The sequence below is a fragment of the Falco cherrug genome, chromosome 11 (genome assembly GCF_023634085.1).
Source record: "Falco cherrug isolate bFalChe1 chromosome 11, bFalChe1.pri, whole genome shotgun sequence".
In the NCBI taxonomy this organism is placed as follows: Eukaryota; Metazoa; Chordata; class Aves; order Falconiformes; family Falconidae; genus Falco; species Falco cherrug.
The window spans coordinates 16,751,833-16,770,850 of NC_073707.1; the positions used below are offsets into that span (position 1 = coordinate 16,751,833).

A 19,018-nucleotide genomic window follows, 5' to 3' on the forward strand; every position below is an offset into this window, starting at 1 on the left:
ACAAAATTGAGCCATGGTAGTTTAAAAATAATATTAATGACTACTCCAAAGATAAGCGGTGATATCAACAGAAATACAACACTTCAAGCACCATTATAGCTATTAAAAAAAGAAAAAGAGGAATGCAGAAAAGTATAGTAGCAGTGACTTAGTACCTCACATAGAAGTGCAAAATGTTAAAGGTAAAGTCACCCACCTAACTTTACTGAACTGGATACTTTGCTATCGAGGAGAGTAAGAAATGGCTTGAAAACACGGGCTTGCACGGAACAAGTTGTTTCATGAGTAGGAGTCACAGTAAGGCTACTACATAAAATGCCAGAAGTAACATCCTTAATAGCAGAGTCCACTAAGGAAGGTCGTACACTGAACGTGCCAGAAAGACAGCAAGACAATTTCCCAACTATAGCAGCACAAGCCTCCTTGACTAGCTCAGACTTATCCTTAATTTGATTTCTGAAATGGAAACAAAACCAAAACCATTTTAATAGATCATTTACCTAGAAATCTGTATTTCTACATTGCCTGAATTCTCTATACCAGAAGTACTATTAGGACAATTTAAGGATCCACCTGACTAAATTAAATTCTCTTTTTTTCTTTCCAGATTACCCTCAAGTTCTATTAAATGTCTGAAGAAGCACTGAGCACAGTGAGTCTGTCATATTAAAGAAACTGAAGACCAGACACAATAGGACAGAACACACCAAGCTGTATATTACAGAAGGCAGGGAAATTGGAAAGATTTTAAGAGATATACAGACAAGTCTCACGTATATTTAACAAAGATATCACCTTTCCCCTCCTTCATTCAAATTGGGGTCTTCAACTAGCCAAGTAATTTGCATACTGACATGGGAAGTGAACACTATTCCATCATACAGACATCATCACTTACACCTATCCTGTTGATATCTTACAATTTCTGAAATTGAGAGCTAGCAAATTCTGGATGAAATAGAAATAAATATTTATTTTTGCACTTATACATTTCATATTTGTTATTTTTTCTTCTTGCACAGAGACAGAAAAGCAGCATTAATACATACAAAAGAGCTTCAGGAATCACGCTGCAGGACTGCACACTTGGTGGGTGAAGCAGGAGAGAGAATCCTTTAATGCAAGTAGCCCGAATTACTTCATGGGGACTTTGTAGTGCCCAATGGTAAATGGATTTTCTCCAATCCAGACAGATGTTTTTTGGGAAGAGAGACAGAAGGAGCACACAGTGTGACTGAGTTTGGGGTGCTAAAGAGAAAAACCAAAATTAAGCAAATAGTTATTTGATCTAAACTTTTAATATCACCATAAGAGGAAAAAGAAAATAATTTTACTTTAGAAGAACCATTCCAGAGAAACATTAGGGTTATATATTTTAAAATACTTACAGAAACACTGTGCAGTTTTTTGACTCAAAATTAGAGGATCGAACCCAAAAGCAGATGACTTAAGAAAAGAATCATCAGGATGGCTGTAAATCCAGGGCAGAGACAGCAATCCACATAAGTTACCAAGAATCTCATCACTTAGTGGAATTTTCACTAGAAGTGAAAAAAAATAAAGCAACAAACCCCCCTGATACTTGTCCAACTCTGTATAGTTTATAAAACAGGTGCACATTTTATGTTCTTAATTTGTTACAAAATGTTATTTTTTTCTATCAACATAGATTAGTATCACTGTTCCCACATGTTGATATCCTACATTTTAGACATATAATATATGATGTAGTGCCACATCAAAATAATCTAAAAATTTAATTAAACAGTTGACAACATTTCATACATGAGCAGCAGAATGAATACAACTTTGGGATCTCAGGATTTGTACAAATACTCTCAGGTGGACTTTGGGATGGGTAGTAAGCTGAACTCATAATGCTTTAGTCTTAGTAGAGTCTGTCCTCCATCATACTAGCTACTTTTAAAAAAACCATGCAAGTACTTAATATTTTTGGTACACTTCCTATGTGCCACATTTGCTGAAGCTGGTCAGAAGCCTTGAAATCTTTTAGTGAAACTGAGATAGTAAAGCATGCTGCCTCTGTGTATTTTAAGAAGAAAGCTGCTAAAAGTTCCTTCTTTCTTAGGCATATTAACTATCCCTATGTAGTCCCTTGTTTGGATAAAAATCTACAGAAGTACAGGCAAACACTAGTAAAATACATTCAAAAAGGAATGCAAAAGAAGCTCTCTGAACAGAGAGGAGCACTCTTTGTTTTTTAGTGTGACTTTTTTTGTACAGGAATTGGAGTTCCAGCACAAGATCTGTAATTTGAGTACCTCTTCCACAACAGACTAATTTAGTCAGATGCATTCCTAATTTAAAAATCCAATAAAAGACATGCTAGTTTAAAGGATTTCTCACCTTGTGCATACAGTAAAGCATCAAAGATTTTCACTATTCTGTCAATCACTTGTTCTAGGTTCATAGTCTGCGTAGCAGCCTCTAACAGGTTTATACAGGTTTTCAATACTCTTGTGATAAAATCAGAGGAAATCCATATGAACTGTATATTCACCACTGAATCCGAGGAGCTCGGAGTATTCTTACATGTGTCAGCGTTACATGGATGAGTTACTTTATGACCTATACTGTTAAAATAGAAACCACATGATCAATGCAACAGACTATAAAAATCTAATACTGTATTGTTTGTAAGCAAAGTTATTATGAAAATGTGGTTCTTCGAAGCATACAGGACTTATCCAATACTTGTCCTGATACACGGACAAGCACTGAAGTAATCTACAGAAATTATAGTAACAGTTCCAAGAAACTATTGGTCTCACAGTTTCACCTTGGTACCTTTACCTGGTAGAATTTGTTGGGGGAGAAAAATGAACTATGCACAAAGCAGCTAGTCGCAGGATTACAGCGATCCCTTCTATGGTCTGAAGAACATCCTCTGTCAGAATTTCCTTCTCAAGGGTAAGTATTAAGGATGCAGCTTTCTTTGTGATGGCATTCCACAGAGCACTCTTCAATTTCATGTTTACAGGACTAAGTCTGTAAATTAACCATATTAATTGTTTTCCAATACATACTTTTCCAGAAAAGATAAACCATCATAGCAAAACCAGAGCTAATCCATGTGGGATACAAGATTAGGAAAATACCAAACGAAGCTTTAGCTTAAATATGCTCTTTGGGAGAACAAGATACTAACTCAAGTGAAGTATGATGCAAATCAGACATCTGAAAGGCTATAAAGGCTATAAACACTACAATCCCAGGGTGGTTCCTGATGACTATAAAAAGGCAAACGTTACACCCATTTTCAAGGAAGGCAAAAAAGAGGATTCAAGGAACTATAAGCCTGCCAGACTAACATCAGTCCCCGAGAACGTTACGGAAAGTCTTCCTTGAACTCATTTCTAGCTATATAAAGGACAAGAAGGTGGCGAGGAACAGCCAGCAGATATTTACCAAGGGCAAATCATGCCAGACCTAACTGGATTCCTTTCTACTATGAGACAGATAGCTCTGTGGAGAAAAGGAGAGCTGCTTATTTCGAGGACCTCAAATGGCCGGAAAACTAGGCTGACAAGAGCCTCATGAAGGTCAATAAAGACGTGTCCTGCAATTGGCACAACCCCCCCCCTGTGCAACAGAACAGGCAGAGGGCTGCCTGACCTTTGGAGAAAATGAGCTGGGGGACTTCTGTTAAACTTAAATATAAAAGCAGTGTGACCTTGTTGCAAAGAAGGTCAACTACATACTAGGCTGAATTATCAAGAGTGAAGGCTGATCATGAGCCCATATGTGGCGCACAGCATGCTGGAGCCAGTTTCGACTGCCCAAATGCAAGAAAGAGATCAACATTCTGGAACAAGTCCAAGATAATGATGGAGCTGAAGCACAGCACAAGCAGCGGCCAAAAACTGGCTTCGTTCATCTGAGAACAACCTGACTTAACTAGACCTGCTTTAAACATGTCCAAAGCATCAGCGCAGCCACATACATGATTCTGTCATTCAGTACATATTCTCTCAGTTTTCTATGTGTAAAAATTAGAACAATTTGCATCGAATGTATTAAAAAATAGTCTCTAATTAAAGTTTGGCTTAAAAATCATCTCTAGATTATGAATCTTCAAAATATAATTTAGATCTTCTCCCAGAAGATCTTTCAATCTGGTTCTTATGAAGTAATTGCTTCAAAAAAGTTGTCATTTCCTATTATTCACTAGCCAAATTACTATAAAGGTAGTTACTCAGTAAGTGTTATACATTACTGGGTCATACGTTACTGGTGTTGGTGATTTCTTGGGATGCTTTGATGCTATGCTTAGTCGTCGTCTTTTCTCTGGAACTTCATCACTGCTGCTGCTCCATCCATCAGTATCAGATGTATCTAGCTGGTTCTGATGAAGCTCCTGAAAGATTTCTTCCGTTTGTGTTTTTAATGCTGTATAAAGTGGACTCACTAGGTACTGGGATGGACAAACAACAGAGGTACCATGATGTATGTTATGCCTTACTTCTCAAAGACATGTTGTTTCTGACTTAAAATATGAAATCTCAAATTATAGTAACAAAGTTCTTAGAAATCTTTCAGTTTGAAAACTTCAATTACAAGACAAAAACTCTCATAAGCAATGAAGTTTCCTGTGTTCCTACCAGACAGAATGCAGCTTGTACAGCTGTACTCCAGTTATTGCCATATCTTGCTACCAAAGCCATCAAAACAGACACGCTAAGTTTAAGAGACAATAAATATGATATGCACATGGCTGTATAGGGTAAAGGGCAATACTCAGCATATCAACACCTCATTGTACTTTTAAATGAAAAAGTAGATTTAGATTGGACATTAGGAAGAATTTTTTTATTTTTTTATTTTTTTTTTTACGATGAGGGTGGTGACACACTGGAACAGGTTGCCCAGAGAGGTGGCAGATACCCCATCTCTGGAAACATTCAAGGTCAGGTTGGATGGGACTCTGAGCAACCTGATCTAATTGAAGTTGTCCCTGTTCATTGCAGGTGGGGTGGATCAATGACCTTTAAAGGACCCTTCCAGCCAAAACTATTCTATGATTCCATTTTATTTCAAAATTTCTGTGTGCCTGTACCGAACAAATACAACAAAATGAATATGGTTAGAAAGAGCAGCTCAGATGAAGTGAAATTACTTGTAAAGTTGACCTTGAATGAGTGTACTCTGTGCCTTACCCCCACTTTATACTATGATTACAGACAGACCCTTACGCTTCTCAATAGTTCAATACATCTAAAAAACCATAGGGTCCAGCTACAACCAACTAATGAAAGAATTCAGACCTGTACAAATATGTGAAACAGTTGAGAAACCAGGAGTATCAATCTAATTATGCAACTAAAAATGGTATTTCCTAGATTTTCTTCCTTGCACAGAGGTAGATTTTTATACATGGATCTATGCACGTAACAAATAGAGTTTTTAAAATTAACCTACCTCTTGTTCTTCCTGAGTTCCAAGCACATTCACAAAAATTCCACATATGGTACTGACATAGACTCTTCTTACTTGTAAGGCAGATTCATAGCCAACTGGAACAAACTCCAGAAAATATTGCAGTATATGGCAAAAAGCAGCTTTCAGCTTTTCACACTGAAGACACCTAAACACATCGTCTTCAAACAATGCACAGAGCTTTTCTAGTAGCATATTCAAGTAGACAGGTTCAAAATTTTTGTAAGAATCAGCTTCAAAAGGCAATAATGTCCTCACCAACAGTAAGAGTGGTTCTCCAAAGAGTTCCAATTCATCAGTATTCATTTCAACTGCTGACTGTAGAATTCCAAAGAAGACTGTGAAGAAAACACTGGCCAGCTGTTCTGGTGGTCCTCCTAAATGAATTAATTTTACTAAAAACTTCACTGACAAAGTTTTAACTTTTGGACTGCCATACTCTAACAGCGAGCAGCCTATTCCCCACAGAATAGTATCTTGTCTTACAAAAAACACATCTGCAACAATATCTGTCAGAATAGACATTAATATAACTTCCAAACATTCCACATTGGGCATGCCCATCAGCTGTAGTGGTACCAATCTTAAATATCCCACATCGTCACTCACACTGCTTGAAAATCTCTTTACAGTCACTGGCCAGACCAGTCCATCTCCCCAGGGATGGTTTTGTACATCTCTTTCATGCAAGAAGATTAAGTCTTGGAAAAGCTGTAGCAAGTCTTTTGTTAGTACTTCAAAAATGGAACAACTCTTAATCTTGAACAGAAAAAGTAAAGAGCAAATGACATCACAAATGTTTTTGTGCAATGTGTTGCAGTTCGGAGTTGCAGCAATTCGGAGAAGCCTTGTTATGATCCAGTTACTGAATTCTAGGACAATAAAAAAGAAAGAGCAAACCCAAAACTATTAAGATAAAAAAAACCACCAAAACCTCCTGTTAATGAGCACCTCCTTGAGCACAGGTTGCTCATTAGTAAAACAAAAGAGGACTCCTTGAGATACTGCATGTAGGCTCAGTAAACAGAGCCTTCACTGAGACTTTTCTTCAGCTATTCTTATTAAAAAAGAGGAAAAGGGGAGAGGGGGGGATGCACACGGGGCAGGGTGAGGTGGAAGACAAACATTTTACATAGCATAGTTCCAGTCATTTGCCTCTGCCAAAAAAACCCTCAGGCAATGAGTATGCATACAGGATATCTCATCAGTGTGAACTGGACAATATCACTAAGTAATGGTGATGAATAAAGTCAAACTCTTTCCTCATAAATTTCAGTTATCACAAGTACAAATCAATTCACTGTATTAAAAGCCTATCATAATATTCATAAATAAATGCTGAATTTAAGAATCTGCCTTTTTCCCATTTTTGTTCTTTTGCATGATTCCATTGTCAGAAAATGTAAAACCTGAACAAAAATCAAGCTTCAACAAACTCACCAATGCAACTGCATTCAGTTTCCTCCTGATTTCCATCCACATTTACAAACATAAGTGGGGAAGATTTCATGATATGTTGAATAAAATCAAGCAACATTACAGAACTTGGCTGCGAATCTGACTTCTTAATCAGTTCCAAAGCAACTTGAAAAAAAAAGGAGACACATTTCTGAATTAGCATTGCCATAAATAAACTTCACAAACTTTGCTCGCACCTAAAGAGAAAGAAGAATTTTTTTTACATAAAATACTATGATATGGTATTAAACCTGTATAATTATCAATTGAGTGCGCTTTATTAATCCATTAGGATGATTTTGTGCATACCATAAACCCTCTGTGTAATGCCAAACTGTATGAAGAAAACTACTAAGTACTCAACTTGAATAATATTAGCACTACACGCGTTAATGTTTAATTAGTATTATATCCAACTGTTTGATGAGTGAAGAATAGCAAATAGTTGACATTTTAATTTTTTAGTCACACAATTTTACCTAGGTTTATGAACTCGGTAGAAAAAAACTTCTAAGAATTGTTCTAAATCTCCAAGAAACAGAAGTTTTTAAATGGTAAGTTCAGCTTACTGAATCAGAAAGTTGAGAAAAATACTAAACATATTTAGTGCTACTCTATCACTCCACTGAAACAGGTATCTAAATCACATAAGATTCATCCACATTCCAACAGTTAGTTAGCACAAGAAGGAAACTCTCTTGGATTCAGATGGTAATTAACCAGAAAAGTTACATGGTTATGATAAAATACAACACATGTGCAAAGGCAGTATTTAAAGCAGATCAGCTTTTTGTTTTTATTTTTATAGACTCCATTTCAGCACTATAAGAGAATTAAGAGTAACATGGGTATGGTATTTAAATTGATCAATTCAACCATGCACCGCATTTCCACCCTTTTTTTTGTCGATTTAACTTCCTATCATGATAGAAAACACTTCACCACAGAAGTTATTAAAAACTAAGTTATAAATGGTATTGTATTCAACTACTAAATCTCTATTGAAATAAGTTTTAGCACTTTTTATGGCAGGAATTGCTTAAAGCATAAAGTAGATAATTTTAAAAGCTAGGGATATAATACTTACCAACATTTACATCTGTAAGAATTCTGTCAATGAACTGGCAGAGTATTTGTCTTGGTTTCTGTACAACCGTATTGTATTCTGCTGGAGTAGCACTAAAATAAAAAGTACATTATTTTGATATTATCCATTTTAAATTATAAAATAATTATTTGAAGTTATCTCAACAACAGAGTGTTAAACACTGATTTTTTTTTTCTTCCAGAAGTCTTCAAAAATAAATACAACTCGATTTCGTGTTTTAGGGACCAGTGTATTGCCTGTGCCTCTTTCTCCTTACTCTTCAGAAATACAGTTCTGTGCAACATCATTTCATTTGGTTATACAATTATGTTTGATCTATATTAAATCCACATCTGGCAGACTAAGGGATTTAGCCACATGCTACTACCAAGCAATAAACCAGCGTTGGTGCAGGAAAAAAATAAAATTATGAACCGGTTTCACTTTTGGAATTAATCAAGATTATTCAACTACTCGCTATCAATACCCTGGGTAAGAAGTGTCAAGAGGAACTGCTTAGGTGGCTAAGGTGATAGCTAGCTCCCATCAGGTCAAACAACATACAGTTGTACTTCCATACCAGCTAGCTGCCTGTCACAAAACAAAGCCGCAGTCTTGACGCTGCCATTAAAACCTTAGAGCCAAATATTATCAAGGTCGTTTAATTATGAGTGAAACCACATCAGAAACACAAATTCCCAGGACGCTGGGCACTATACAGGCCTACACACAGGCTCTACCTGCACCACCCAGGAGGGAATGAGGGAGGGAGGGAAGGAGGGAGGGAGAGAAGGAGGGAAGGACGAAGCCCCCCGGGTGGGAGCATCCTGGACAGGTGTCGGGGGGCCGCGACCGGGATGAGGGGAGGGCGCAGGCCCAACCCCGGGAGACCGCGCACAGCGCTGGGGAACGAACCTACTTTTCTACCTCCCCACGCCACACGCTAATACCAAGACCGGGCGCGATTTCCCCCCCCTCCCCCCGTCTGACAAGGCAACAGCTGAGTCCGTCCTACCTGGCCAGCTCCCGCAGCGCCGGGATCATGGAGGCCATCTCCAGGCCCTGCTCGGCCATGGCTCCCGCTTTGAAACGGGCCGCGCGCAGCTGAGGCGGGAGCGGCGTGACGGCGTCCGGCAGGACCCAAAACTCCTCCCTCGGCGACCGGGCGCTGCGCGCCCTCGCTGCCGCTGCTGGAGTTTAACCGCTTCGTCGCCAGACAAGAGAGCGGTCACGGCCGCTCAGCGCTCGCCGTCCAATGGTTTCGTACGGGGACTTCGCTGCCCCAGCAGGGCTGTCCGCCGCCGTGCAGTGCACAGACAGGTAACCGAGCAGGGGCCGAGCGCACCCTGTTTCCCAGCACAGGCGCTGCGGGGCTGCCGGGAGCGCCAGACGGAGCCCGGCCACGACGGGATCCTCGGCGGAGCACGGGCTGCAACTCCAAGGGACTCGCAGCGCATTGCGCGGGAGGGAGGCGCCGCAGTTGCGAGGACGGCTTACAGCGAGGGGGGAGCGACCGCGGCCTGAGGGGCGACAAAGGAAAAACCTCGGTGCTGGCTGAGAAACTCCCGGTGGAGCGCTCGCTGCAGCTCACCGCCGGCCCGGGCGCCCCCTTCCCCGCAGGGCGCCCCCTTCCCCGCAGGGCGCCCCCTTCCCCGCAGGGCGCCCCCTTCCCCGCAGGGCGCCCCCTTCCCCGCAGGGCGCCCCCTTCCCCGCAGGGCGCCCCCTTCCCCGCAGGGCGCCCCCTTCCCCGCAGGGCGCCCCCTTCCCCGCAGGGCGCCCCCTTCCCCGCAGGGCGCCCCCTTCCCCGCAGGGCGCCCCCTTCCCCGCAGGGCGCCCAAGCGCAGCCCCGAGCTTGGCGCCCTCCGCCTCTGCCAGGTGTGACAGGAGCCCGCGGGCCCGCGGCTCGGCCGCCCCGCCATTGGCCGCCGCCCCTCCGCTCGCCCCGCCCTGCCGGCAGCAGGTGGCGGCGGGCCCCGGCGAACGGCGCGGCACTGCGGGCGGCGGCGGCGGGCAGGTAGGCAGGCAGCTCCCGGTGGGGCCCCTCTGCTGGGCCCGGGGTGGGGCGAGCTCGGGTCGCGTAGCTGGCGGGACGGCGCCCACCGGTTCGGCGCCTCTTCCCTGTAGGTAGCGGTGAGGAGTGTACTTAGTATTTCGGTTATTGTTGCGGGTTGGTTTTATGCATTTAGCGGATACTGATTTCTTTTCGCCTTCCTCTGACGGAGCGAGCGCGTTTAAATGCATGCAGTATGGAGAGCGTTGGGGACGGCCCGAAAGGGCGGCCCGGGTGCCTTACGGTGCATGGGGGCCCCGCAGCCGCTGGCGCTGTGCGGCGGTGGGCCTGGCCGTACCGGCGAGCGGCGCTGTGACCCGCGGCGGGGGCCCGGCCTGCGCGGGCGGCCGGTGGGTCCTGCGGGTGGGGAGGGGTGGGACAGGGGCCCTCCGGGTGGGGAGCGGTGGGATGCGGGGTTTGTGTGCGGATGGGGAGAGCGGGGAGAGCGTGCGGCGGGAAAATGAAGCCTGAGCTTTGCTTTTCTGCCCGGGAGTAATAGCTCGTTCTGCATTTGTTTGTGAACTTCGTCTTAGCGTTGTTCCTGGGCTGAAAGAAAACCCTCTTGGAGGATTCCCGTTCTCCTCTGATTCTGTTCCCCGTTTCCACTGTGCCAGGGCTGTGTCTTTTGGGTGCAAAACTGCCCACGGAGCAGGTGTGTGTCTGTATTTCAGTTACTGACCCATTTCAGATGGATCCTTTTGGGAAACCTGTTACTTACTTTTTATTTGTAGAGGGTTATTTATTCCTGTGAAATACGTGTTTGTTTTAATGCGTATGTTGAAAATTGTGCTGACACTTCAGAGGTATTCCAGGTCTTTCCCATGTTAGCAACTACAAGAAACTTTACAAAGCATATCTGGGTTTTATCTTTGTTTTTCCCCACATCGTGCAATGTTCTCTACTAGCTGATTTCATAAAATACTGTATTTCAAGCCTCATTCCTAGAGGGAAAGCAGAAACCATGTAGCTTTTGTGTTTTGTTAACTAGAACTTTAAAGGTCCAAGAAGACCAAGTATTGTCTGGGTTTTGTTATTGGTGCTATAGTGTTATTTTGAACACAAAATTTTCTACACAAATTGTATTAAAAAAAAAAAGTGAAAACAACGTTCTGGGTGTAAACTTCCAAGCCTGAGAAAAAGATCGCGCTAAGAAAGGTTTAAATTGTACTGCTTGCTACTCAGATGTTAAGATTTCTGTGTTATCCCTGGCAAGAAAGATAGCAAGTTACTCGTTGGGATTTTAGGAAATACCATAAATTCATTGACTCGTTGGGTGATTTTTTTATTTTTTTTTTGGTGCTGGTGAAGCATAAGTGGGGCACACAAAGTGCTTAGCAGGGGGAAAAAAAAAGGCTTTTGTCTGGTAGTCTTGAGTAAACAGTGAGATCATATTGGTATAGGCATTGTAGAAGTGCTTTCATTTGTCATAGGTAGAATGCTATATAAATTTGTGGTGCAGTTTCTTTAAGCATTTACCAAGTATGCAATTTAGGCTTTTTTGTAATAAGTATTCATTAGCAATTCACTAAAGAGCCATCTCCTGCTCCCCATTCTTCACTGAGAGTCAAGTTAGGAGGCTTATTTTCCTCTCTGGTTGCAAAGCCCCATCTACTGCCTTCTGGCCATATCATCGAGTGCTTCCTGCTACCCATGGTCTTATAAGACTCAGTATAAGACTGCCTATAACAACTTCATTGTCCTGTGAGGGTGTAAGAATTCTTCTAGATGCTCCCCATAAGAACATTTTTATGGGCATTCACAAAACCTAGCACGCCCCAAACTGTCCAAAAAAACCACCAGCTCAAACACCTGACTTTGTTCCTTGCTTTTCTTAAACACACATTAAGTAGCTCAACGAACTCTTGATTCATCTCCTTGCTTCTTCCTTATCCTGTTATTTTATACTTTTATGTCTCTTGACCCTCAGGAGGAGGAGCAGGTATATTATCATCAGCTGGAGAGAGTGACTAATTATTTATGAAAATAGTGTGCCTTCAGATGTTCTGTATTTTCTGTTCCAGTACAGCATTCAGATTACTTAGGTGAGCAGAGCTCACAGCTTGCAGGATTCGGGGGTCTGGGGTGGGGGGGAATTCATGCAGATAGGTAGAGCTGAGTATCACATCCAGTGTATGTGGCGCAACCAAGATTTCTGCTGAAGCTGATGTTACTATATTCTCCACCCATGCCTGGGCTGTCCTCTTGCTGTGTTGTTGCATGACTCTTCGACACTGAGACCTCTGTGTTTTTTGGCTTTCATTCTTTACCACACACCTCTGCATTCCGTGTACTTATTTTAAGACACTCAGTGATTTTTGCCTTGGATCAGTAGGTCCCAGAGCACAAGAGCATGCTGTTTGTACTTTTATTCCCTCTGTTTAATTCTGAGGTAGAATTACTGTTCTTGGGGCTCATCCACTCTCTGGATGTATGTGGATGTTCCCCCATGTGGTTAGTGCAGTTGCAGTTAAATCTCAGCTGTCTCTTGCAGGTGGATACAGGTGGTTAAACTAAGACGTTTAAATGCACGTGTGTGATGATGCCTTATGAACTGTGAAGACAAGAATGTTGTACAAGCTGATATTGTGATCAGAGGAAATGCAGCCATGATGGTGCATGAAGGTTCTCTGAACTGTACCAAATAGTTTCGTGTAATATCAAGGTGTGCTTGTGGCTGATAGTTTGCATGGTTGCTGTCATAACATCTGATGATCTGGCATGATTACTTGAAGACTATAATTTCTGTATATAGTCATGAAAGCAGTTGTCAGCATAGTTGCCTGACCTTTGAACGCATTGCATTGTTCCTGCACACCATAAAAATGCATATTCCAGCATCCTCTGTGTTTCTGTGCTTGTGTTGCTTTCAACTTGGCTGGTGTGAATGGGCACAAATAAAAATTATATCTCACCCTGAATATTGGTTTGATGTTTTAAAAAAAAGGTTACAAATTGAAGCGGTAAACAGTGGCAAGGACAACAGACAAGAAGTGTTTAAAAACAGGATATGTAAATCCAACTAGTAAACAAAAAATAACAGGTAAAAGAGGGGAAAAAATGAGGAAAGAAAATATGTAATATTAAGATCTGCTCCTCTTACGTCTTTTATTTCTACAATTTCTAAGACAAGTCTTAGTCCTGCAAGCGTGTGTCCATGTTTTTTTTATGTGAATGAACCTGCTTATATACTTAAGGCCATTTGATGATGTAAAATCAAACATTTGAGTTATTTGGAGGGATAGCATGTTAGATTGTACATTCTTTTGGAACCTGGTCTTATTATTTATATAGCAGCAATGACTATGTTTTGCTTATCTCCAACTACTGCTATTAAAAATAGTTGCTTTTATATCTATATCTTCTGATTACTTGTTTCTTGTTTTCCAGTATTTCCATAAAAGTATTATTGTTGAGGCTCGTAGCTGTGGAGGAAACTTGCAGAAATGTAATTACTACCAGGATCAATATTGTAACATCAAGACTTCTTGAGTTGATAATTTTGGGGTGAGAGTTTAGGTGCCTGGAATCTAGTTCCTGAAGGCAAAATTTGCGGTATTTTAAACCTGATTAAAAAAACCTCAAAAACAAACAAAACAACAAAAAACAGAACTAAAGAATGTAACTGTCTTAATTTCATGGGAGAACTTTTTCCATGCTTTAATTGGTTCTGGGAATTACTTTTTTTAAAAAAACCCAACCATTTGTAGCAAGTGATGCTTAAATATCCCTCCATCCCTTAATAAACTCTACTAGTCTGCTAGGAGAAAATTGCACAGTGTCTTAATTAAAATTTCATTTGAACTACACTTGAGAATTCTGGCTGCTAAAATTACATAGGTTCTTTTTTTATTAAAATATTTCTTGAGTATCTGAATAATGTACTAGCTACAGTTTTCATAGTGGAAAATTGTTCTTTTCTGAAAGACTTAATGTGAGGAGAAATAGTTTTCCATCTGGTTCTGTATTCCATACTTGTTAAGTCTAGGATAGAGTTTACGCATGGGAATATTGATAAAAGTTCTGCTATATGTCAGCTCTCCCCATTGCATAGCTTACTGTAGAAATCAACGCAGTGGAGGAGGGAGAAAGGGGATTGATGTTTTTTTGTCCTCTTAACCTCTCTTTTTAGAAGTCAAATAAATTAAACCTGCATATATTGGAACAGCATTTGTTACCTTTTGAGGAGCCTGTGTTCCTTGGTGAGCATTTTGCCAGTACTTGGGGCATTCACTACTGTGTGAGGATTGTGTCAATGGAACAGACATCACTTGAACAGCATGTAATGTGGAAATACCCAGACTAAGAAGATTGCACCCTTATGCTTAACATTTCATCTGAAGTCTGTGTAACGTTTAGTTGCCACCCTTCTTATTGCAGTACTTAAATATTTTCATAACATTCACTTGATGTGTGAAATACATCACCATGGTGACTGTTGCCATAAAAACTCCAACAATCAGTAGTTTGATGTAAATGGATTAAATAAATGTAGAACAGGAGTACTGGGAAGTAGAAGGATCTGATCCTAGCAAACAATTATTACTGGAGAAGGTTAGGCTGTACTGAGCCACACAGTAAGGAAACAACAAGTTGTAAATGTACCTCTGGGAGAAGGTACTGAGCTGAGCAACTACAAATGCTTTTCAGTCTAAAACCTAGGTTTCAGGATCTTCTGTGTAAGATGTTGTCTCACTAGCTTATTTCAGCCTTGACATTCACTGAGCAAACGGTTGACTAGTAGTCGTGTTGTGATACGCAATGGGATATTAACAGCGACAACAGTGGCTGGCATGAGTCACATCAATATGGATCAGGAGTTCCAGGTTACTGATAGAACCCGTTCTATGTTACGGACATGTAATCTGACTTGATTAAGAGGTTTTTAAGCATCGCTGCTGCTACACCTTTAAAAAAGGCTGAAATGAAACAGTAAGGGTGACTTCTCTATTCTACAGTGTATTATGTTTGTAATAAAATTACTTATTACATTATTTCCGCTTTGATTCAGCTGGTCCATGCAGGAAATAAATGTCAGTCATGACCTTGTTATATACATAATTATTTGTTTAGGTATGTCTAAATGTAAATTACTTGATGAAATTCTAGGTTGTTTTTTTTTCTGTGTGGAGCTGTGTATTTTGTTGATGCTATAACATACTGGTGTCCAAGGAGAATAAAGTACATCACAATAGTTCATTAGTGAGACTGGTATTGCTAAGCCTTAGAAATAAATTATGCATAAAGCAGTTTGTGTGCTTCTATATGCATTCTTCTAGTGGGCAAAGATTATCAACCCACTTTCAGGGCACTTTTGCAGATGTTTCCTTAATAATAATAGGCGCTAGCAAAAGGGAAAAAAGAAGCTGGATCCAGTATTATCCACTTTAATTCGCTTAGTGTATTCATCCTTTCATCTTGTTAATAATCATTGGTAGAATGGACTGATTAAAAACATTGACATGTAGAAAAGCTGAAATACTAGACTGTATGTTATCAGCAACATTATATTTATTTGAATGCTCATTTAAAGGATTTGGCACAGTGTGAGCTTCAGGAGCTAGCTCTGCTTGTTTCTTTTCAAACCAGCTGTTCTGTGATAGGTTTTTCTTTTCCAAAATTTTTATAGTTTGGAATGTTTTTCTCTTGCAAATTTATTAAGATCCTCTTTTAGCTCCATGTCTCCTTTTCTTCCATTTTGTTTCCACATGTCCTACCATTTCTCTTTGTGCTAGTTTATCCCCTTATGACCAAGGGAAACTGGATTCTGTTCTTTCATATCGTAAAGGTAGGTCAGTATGAAGTAGTATGAAATACTTTTCTGTTGAGCTTAGTGTTTTACTTCTGTGATGTTTCTAGTCCTTCCGAGCTTGATTTTTAGAGTCAGGAGATACTGAATTGAAACCAATATGGATTTTGACAGCCATATAGCTGTCGTCAGAACTTGACTCTGATTGTAAATATTTTTTCCCTCCCCTCCCACCTTAGGTAACATGCTGTATTAGGTGAGAAAACAATTCATAACTGAATATAAATATATATTCTGCTTTATTTGTCATCACCTGTATCAGCCACTTAATTGTATGGGGCAGAATATTTTTCACATCCCACATCAGCGAAATGTTATAGCACATAAATTCAAATCTTATAGATAGTTCCATTGATCCTAAAAGAGTTACCATGTACTTGAGTTCTGTCCACAGATAACTACTTCAGTAGTTCAAGGCCTCTTGGACAAATTCTTCCAAAAGCTTCGATCTTGTTCATCTTAATCATTGATATTTATGTCTTTGATCTTTCCAAAGGGATTTCATTATTCTGATTTTACTATATGTCTCCAGATATGTATTGCTAAACGTACAGAGCATATATATTTTCCATGTATTGTGGGAGCTCTGTAGTGTTTTGAATAAAGTAAAATATAACTTTGTCAGCATTAACTAAAATGTACATGTGGATATGCCATTGCAAAGTGGAGGTTTCCACTGTGTATATGGGAATTACTCCAGCTTTTTTTTTTTAGTCATTCTAATGAAATTAAGCTTGGCAAAATTTCATTTGCCTCTTGCACTTTGGTAATGCTCTGTGTGTCAGGGTAAGTGAGCCTTTGCATAAAGATGGTATTGAAAGGGAATGTACTCTTTATTTTATTTTTTTTTTAAAAGAAAATTTAAAAAATACGTGCAATTAAAATCACACTCCCCAAAATTTCCAAAATCTTTGAGACCATCCATTCTGCCTGAAACTCCAACCTCCTGGTTGGCTTCTTTGGCAAGGGCAAAGTGGTTTGGTCATGTCCTACCAAAGCTGCTCCCAAGAGAAGCTTGACAGCAACATGAATGTTTCTCATGCCAGAGCAAATCCCTACTTGTGGTGCTCTGTGTTAGGTTTGCTTTCATAAGTTGGCTTGCACCCTAAAATGGCAGCCCTGCTGCTGTGGTGAAAGATGGCTACTGGGTCAGCCATGCTGGGCTTTTTTTAATAAAGTTCTGATAGACTGACTGCCTTGGGTGAAGTAGAAATTATTAAATTATCTATGGTAATAAAATCATATATTTCTGTTGCATTCCAAAACTAATGCATGCTTTTCCTCCTGAAATGTTTTTTGTGGCTGTTAATCTATAGGACAAACTCTTTTGTCATATAGTTTATTCAGTCTGCTTTTTACTAAGTAAATTAAGATTGAGGCATTTGATCTCAATAGGATTAATCCATATCTGTCCTGCTCAACCAAATAAGCCTATGTTGGATGAGTAATTAGATTCTACTATAGACTCTGCGCTACCAGAGAAGTGCTTTGTTATGCTGTCACTTCAGTTGTACTGCTTTCAGCTGGACTCCTCAACCAGAGGGAAATAGACCAGTAACAACAGTGGGAAAGCTGCTCTCTCATATTTGAATGGAAATATGGAAGGTAAGCATAGTGTTGGCTTGCTCATTATAGTAATAGCACAATAAATATTTCTGTGCCATGTTTAGAAATTTTAAAATAGGGATTTAAATGTAGATACTTGTTTAACACTCAAGAGTGTTACTTTTAGAGAGTTGCATAAAGTGACAGCTGTTGGTTTTTGTGAAGGTCAGTGGGAGGAGGATGAGCCTCTTAGTGCGGACTTGTAGCTAACTTAAAATCCAAAATGTCTGCTTATTTAGTTAAAATACTAAGTGAAGTAAAACACATATCTTGTAAGATCTTGGGAGACATGTTTTGCCCTTGTAAAAGAGCTGATTCATCTGAGACTTGGTCATAGTCATTTTATCATCAGAGGCAGTTTCCAGCTACATATTTCATTTCCTGAACATTTAGAAATCTACTTTCAAAGTCCTAATAAGTGTTATGACTTACAAACAGTATAAGAAATACTAATATTTCACTTCGAAAGTATCACAGTACGGAAAGCCTTTGGACAGTTATCTGGCAATTTTGGAAAGACTGTAGCATTTACTGCAGGCTTTGAGAGCAAACAATTGTCACGTTAGTGTGGGACATTTTAAAATTAGTAACACAAAGCAAATGTAAATACATATTAAATGTAGAATACTCAGAATTCATGTTTAACTAAGCAGACAGACTCCTTACGAACGTCATCTGCATGACCAGCTTACAGGTTTTCCTGTGTAGTGAGTATTCTGTGCTATAGTTACTAGGCTGTAGATAACTGTATAAGCATATCCTTCTCACTTTATGGGACTTCAGGTCATTAATTGTAAAGCAACAAGTATTTTTTTTTAAACTGTCAGTTTTAGGTTTACAAAATAGTGCTAGGCTAGTAACAGTCCTCTTAAGAGGAATGTTTTCATGATACTTGAAAAAAGGAAACAAAATTCCTAGTTAATAAAATCATGCACACCTTTATGCATTGTTTTGCAGCACATGAATAAAATGTTAGATATTTATTGTTTTAGTAGAAGTGCCTAGCTATGTTTTATATTTACTCTTTTTTTTTTTAAGTCATGATTTATTTTTTTCATGATTAGAACTTAAAATTTAAATGCTTAGGGATGTCTGCTCATGTCAGCTCAAACTATTAAAAAAAAATCAATTTGTCTAAACCCAAGATTTTTATAAATTTCATTTCTAATTTTGATTTCTGAAGTTTGTAAGAAAGATGGTAAATTTTTCACCTAAGCATCAGGAACAACTTCATATTCTTAAATGAAAGCTATCTCCTAATTATATGAATCATAAGGCTAAGTTTTTTAATAATTTAGTTACAAAAAATTTGCTCAGAGACTTCTCTCTTTTCCCTCTTCCAAATATGATTAGAAGTGACAGTTGGCAACAACTGTAGCTGTGTTTTTCTGGTCTAATTAAGAGCTGCAGTACCACCAAATGAACTTCATTTGTGCCCCAGATAGTCTTCTAGTTTAGAAGAGTAACACTCTATTTAGTTGTAGTTGCTCAGTTTTACTAACATGCTGCTTTTATCCTCAGTACTTCAGCAAACATAGCTCCTTAAGGCTGTGAG

The 19,018-nt window shown here is 39.8% G+C and overlaps 2 protein-coding genes across 9 annotated transcripts in view; one reads left to right on the forward strand and one right to left on the reverse strand.

The window, feature by feature from the left end:
* Positions 1 to 9,164, reverse strand: part of ATR (ATR serine/threonine kinase) — a 42,711-nt gene extending 33,547 nt beyond the window's left edge. For 2 of the 3 annotated variants that reach the window (XM_055723529.1, XM_055723528.1), the window contains exons 1-10: positions 9,018 to 9,164; positions 8,003 to 8,094; positions 6,898 to 7,041; positions 5,440 to 6,329; positions 4,248 to 4,435; positions 2,815 to 3,009; positions 2,368 to 2,594; positions 1,389 to 1,541; positions 1,050 to 1,248; positions 197 to 456 (exon numbers count right to left, since the gene is read on the reverse strand). In XM_055723529.1, coding sequence (XP_055579504.1) covers positions 197 to 456; positions 1,050 to 1,248; positions 1,389 to 1,541; positions 2,368 to 2,594; positions 2,815 to 3,009; positions 4,248 to 4,435; positions 5,440 to 6,329; positions 6,898 to 7,041; positions 8,003 to 8,094; positions 9,018 to 9,076 — 2,407 coding nt within the window. In that variant the 5' untranslated portion in view covers positions 9,077 to 9,164. Of the gene's footprint in view, positions 1 to 196; positions 457 to 1,049; positions 1,249 to 1,388; positions 1,542 to 2,367; positions 2,595 to 2,814; positions 3,010 to 4,237; positions 4,436 to 5,439; positions 6,330 to 6,897; positions 7,042 to 8,002; positions 8,095 to 9,017 lie in introns of those variants that run through there. The other variant, XM_055723530.1, reaches the window with a different exon arrangement.
* Positions 9,165 to 9,217: 53 nt separating this feature from the next.
* The window catches only part of PLS1 (plastin 1), a 48,311-nt gene continuing 38,510 nt past the window's right edge, over positions 9,218 to 19,018 (forward strand). For 3 of the 6 annotated variants that reach the window (XM_027811783.2, XM_027811787.2, XM_027811784.2), the window contains exon 1: positions 17,319 to 17,463. The gene's annotated coding sequence lies outside the window, so the exon portion shown is untranslated. Of the gene's footprint in view, positions 9,323 to 9,934; positions 10,017 to 10,568; positions 10,705 to 17,318; positions 17,464 to 19,018 lie in introns of those variants that run through there. The other 3 variants (XM_027811785.2, XM_055723531.1, XM_027811786.2) reach the window with 3 other exon arrangements.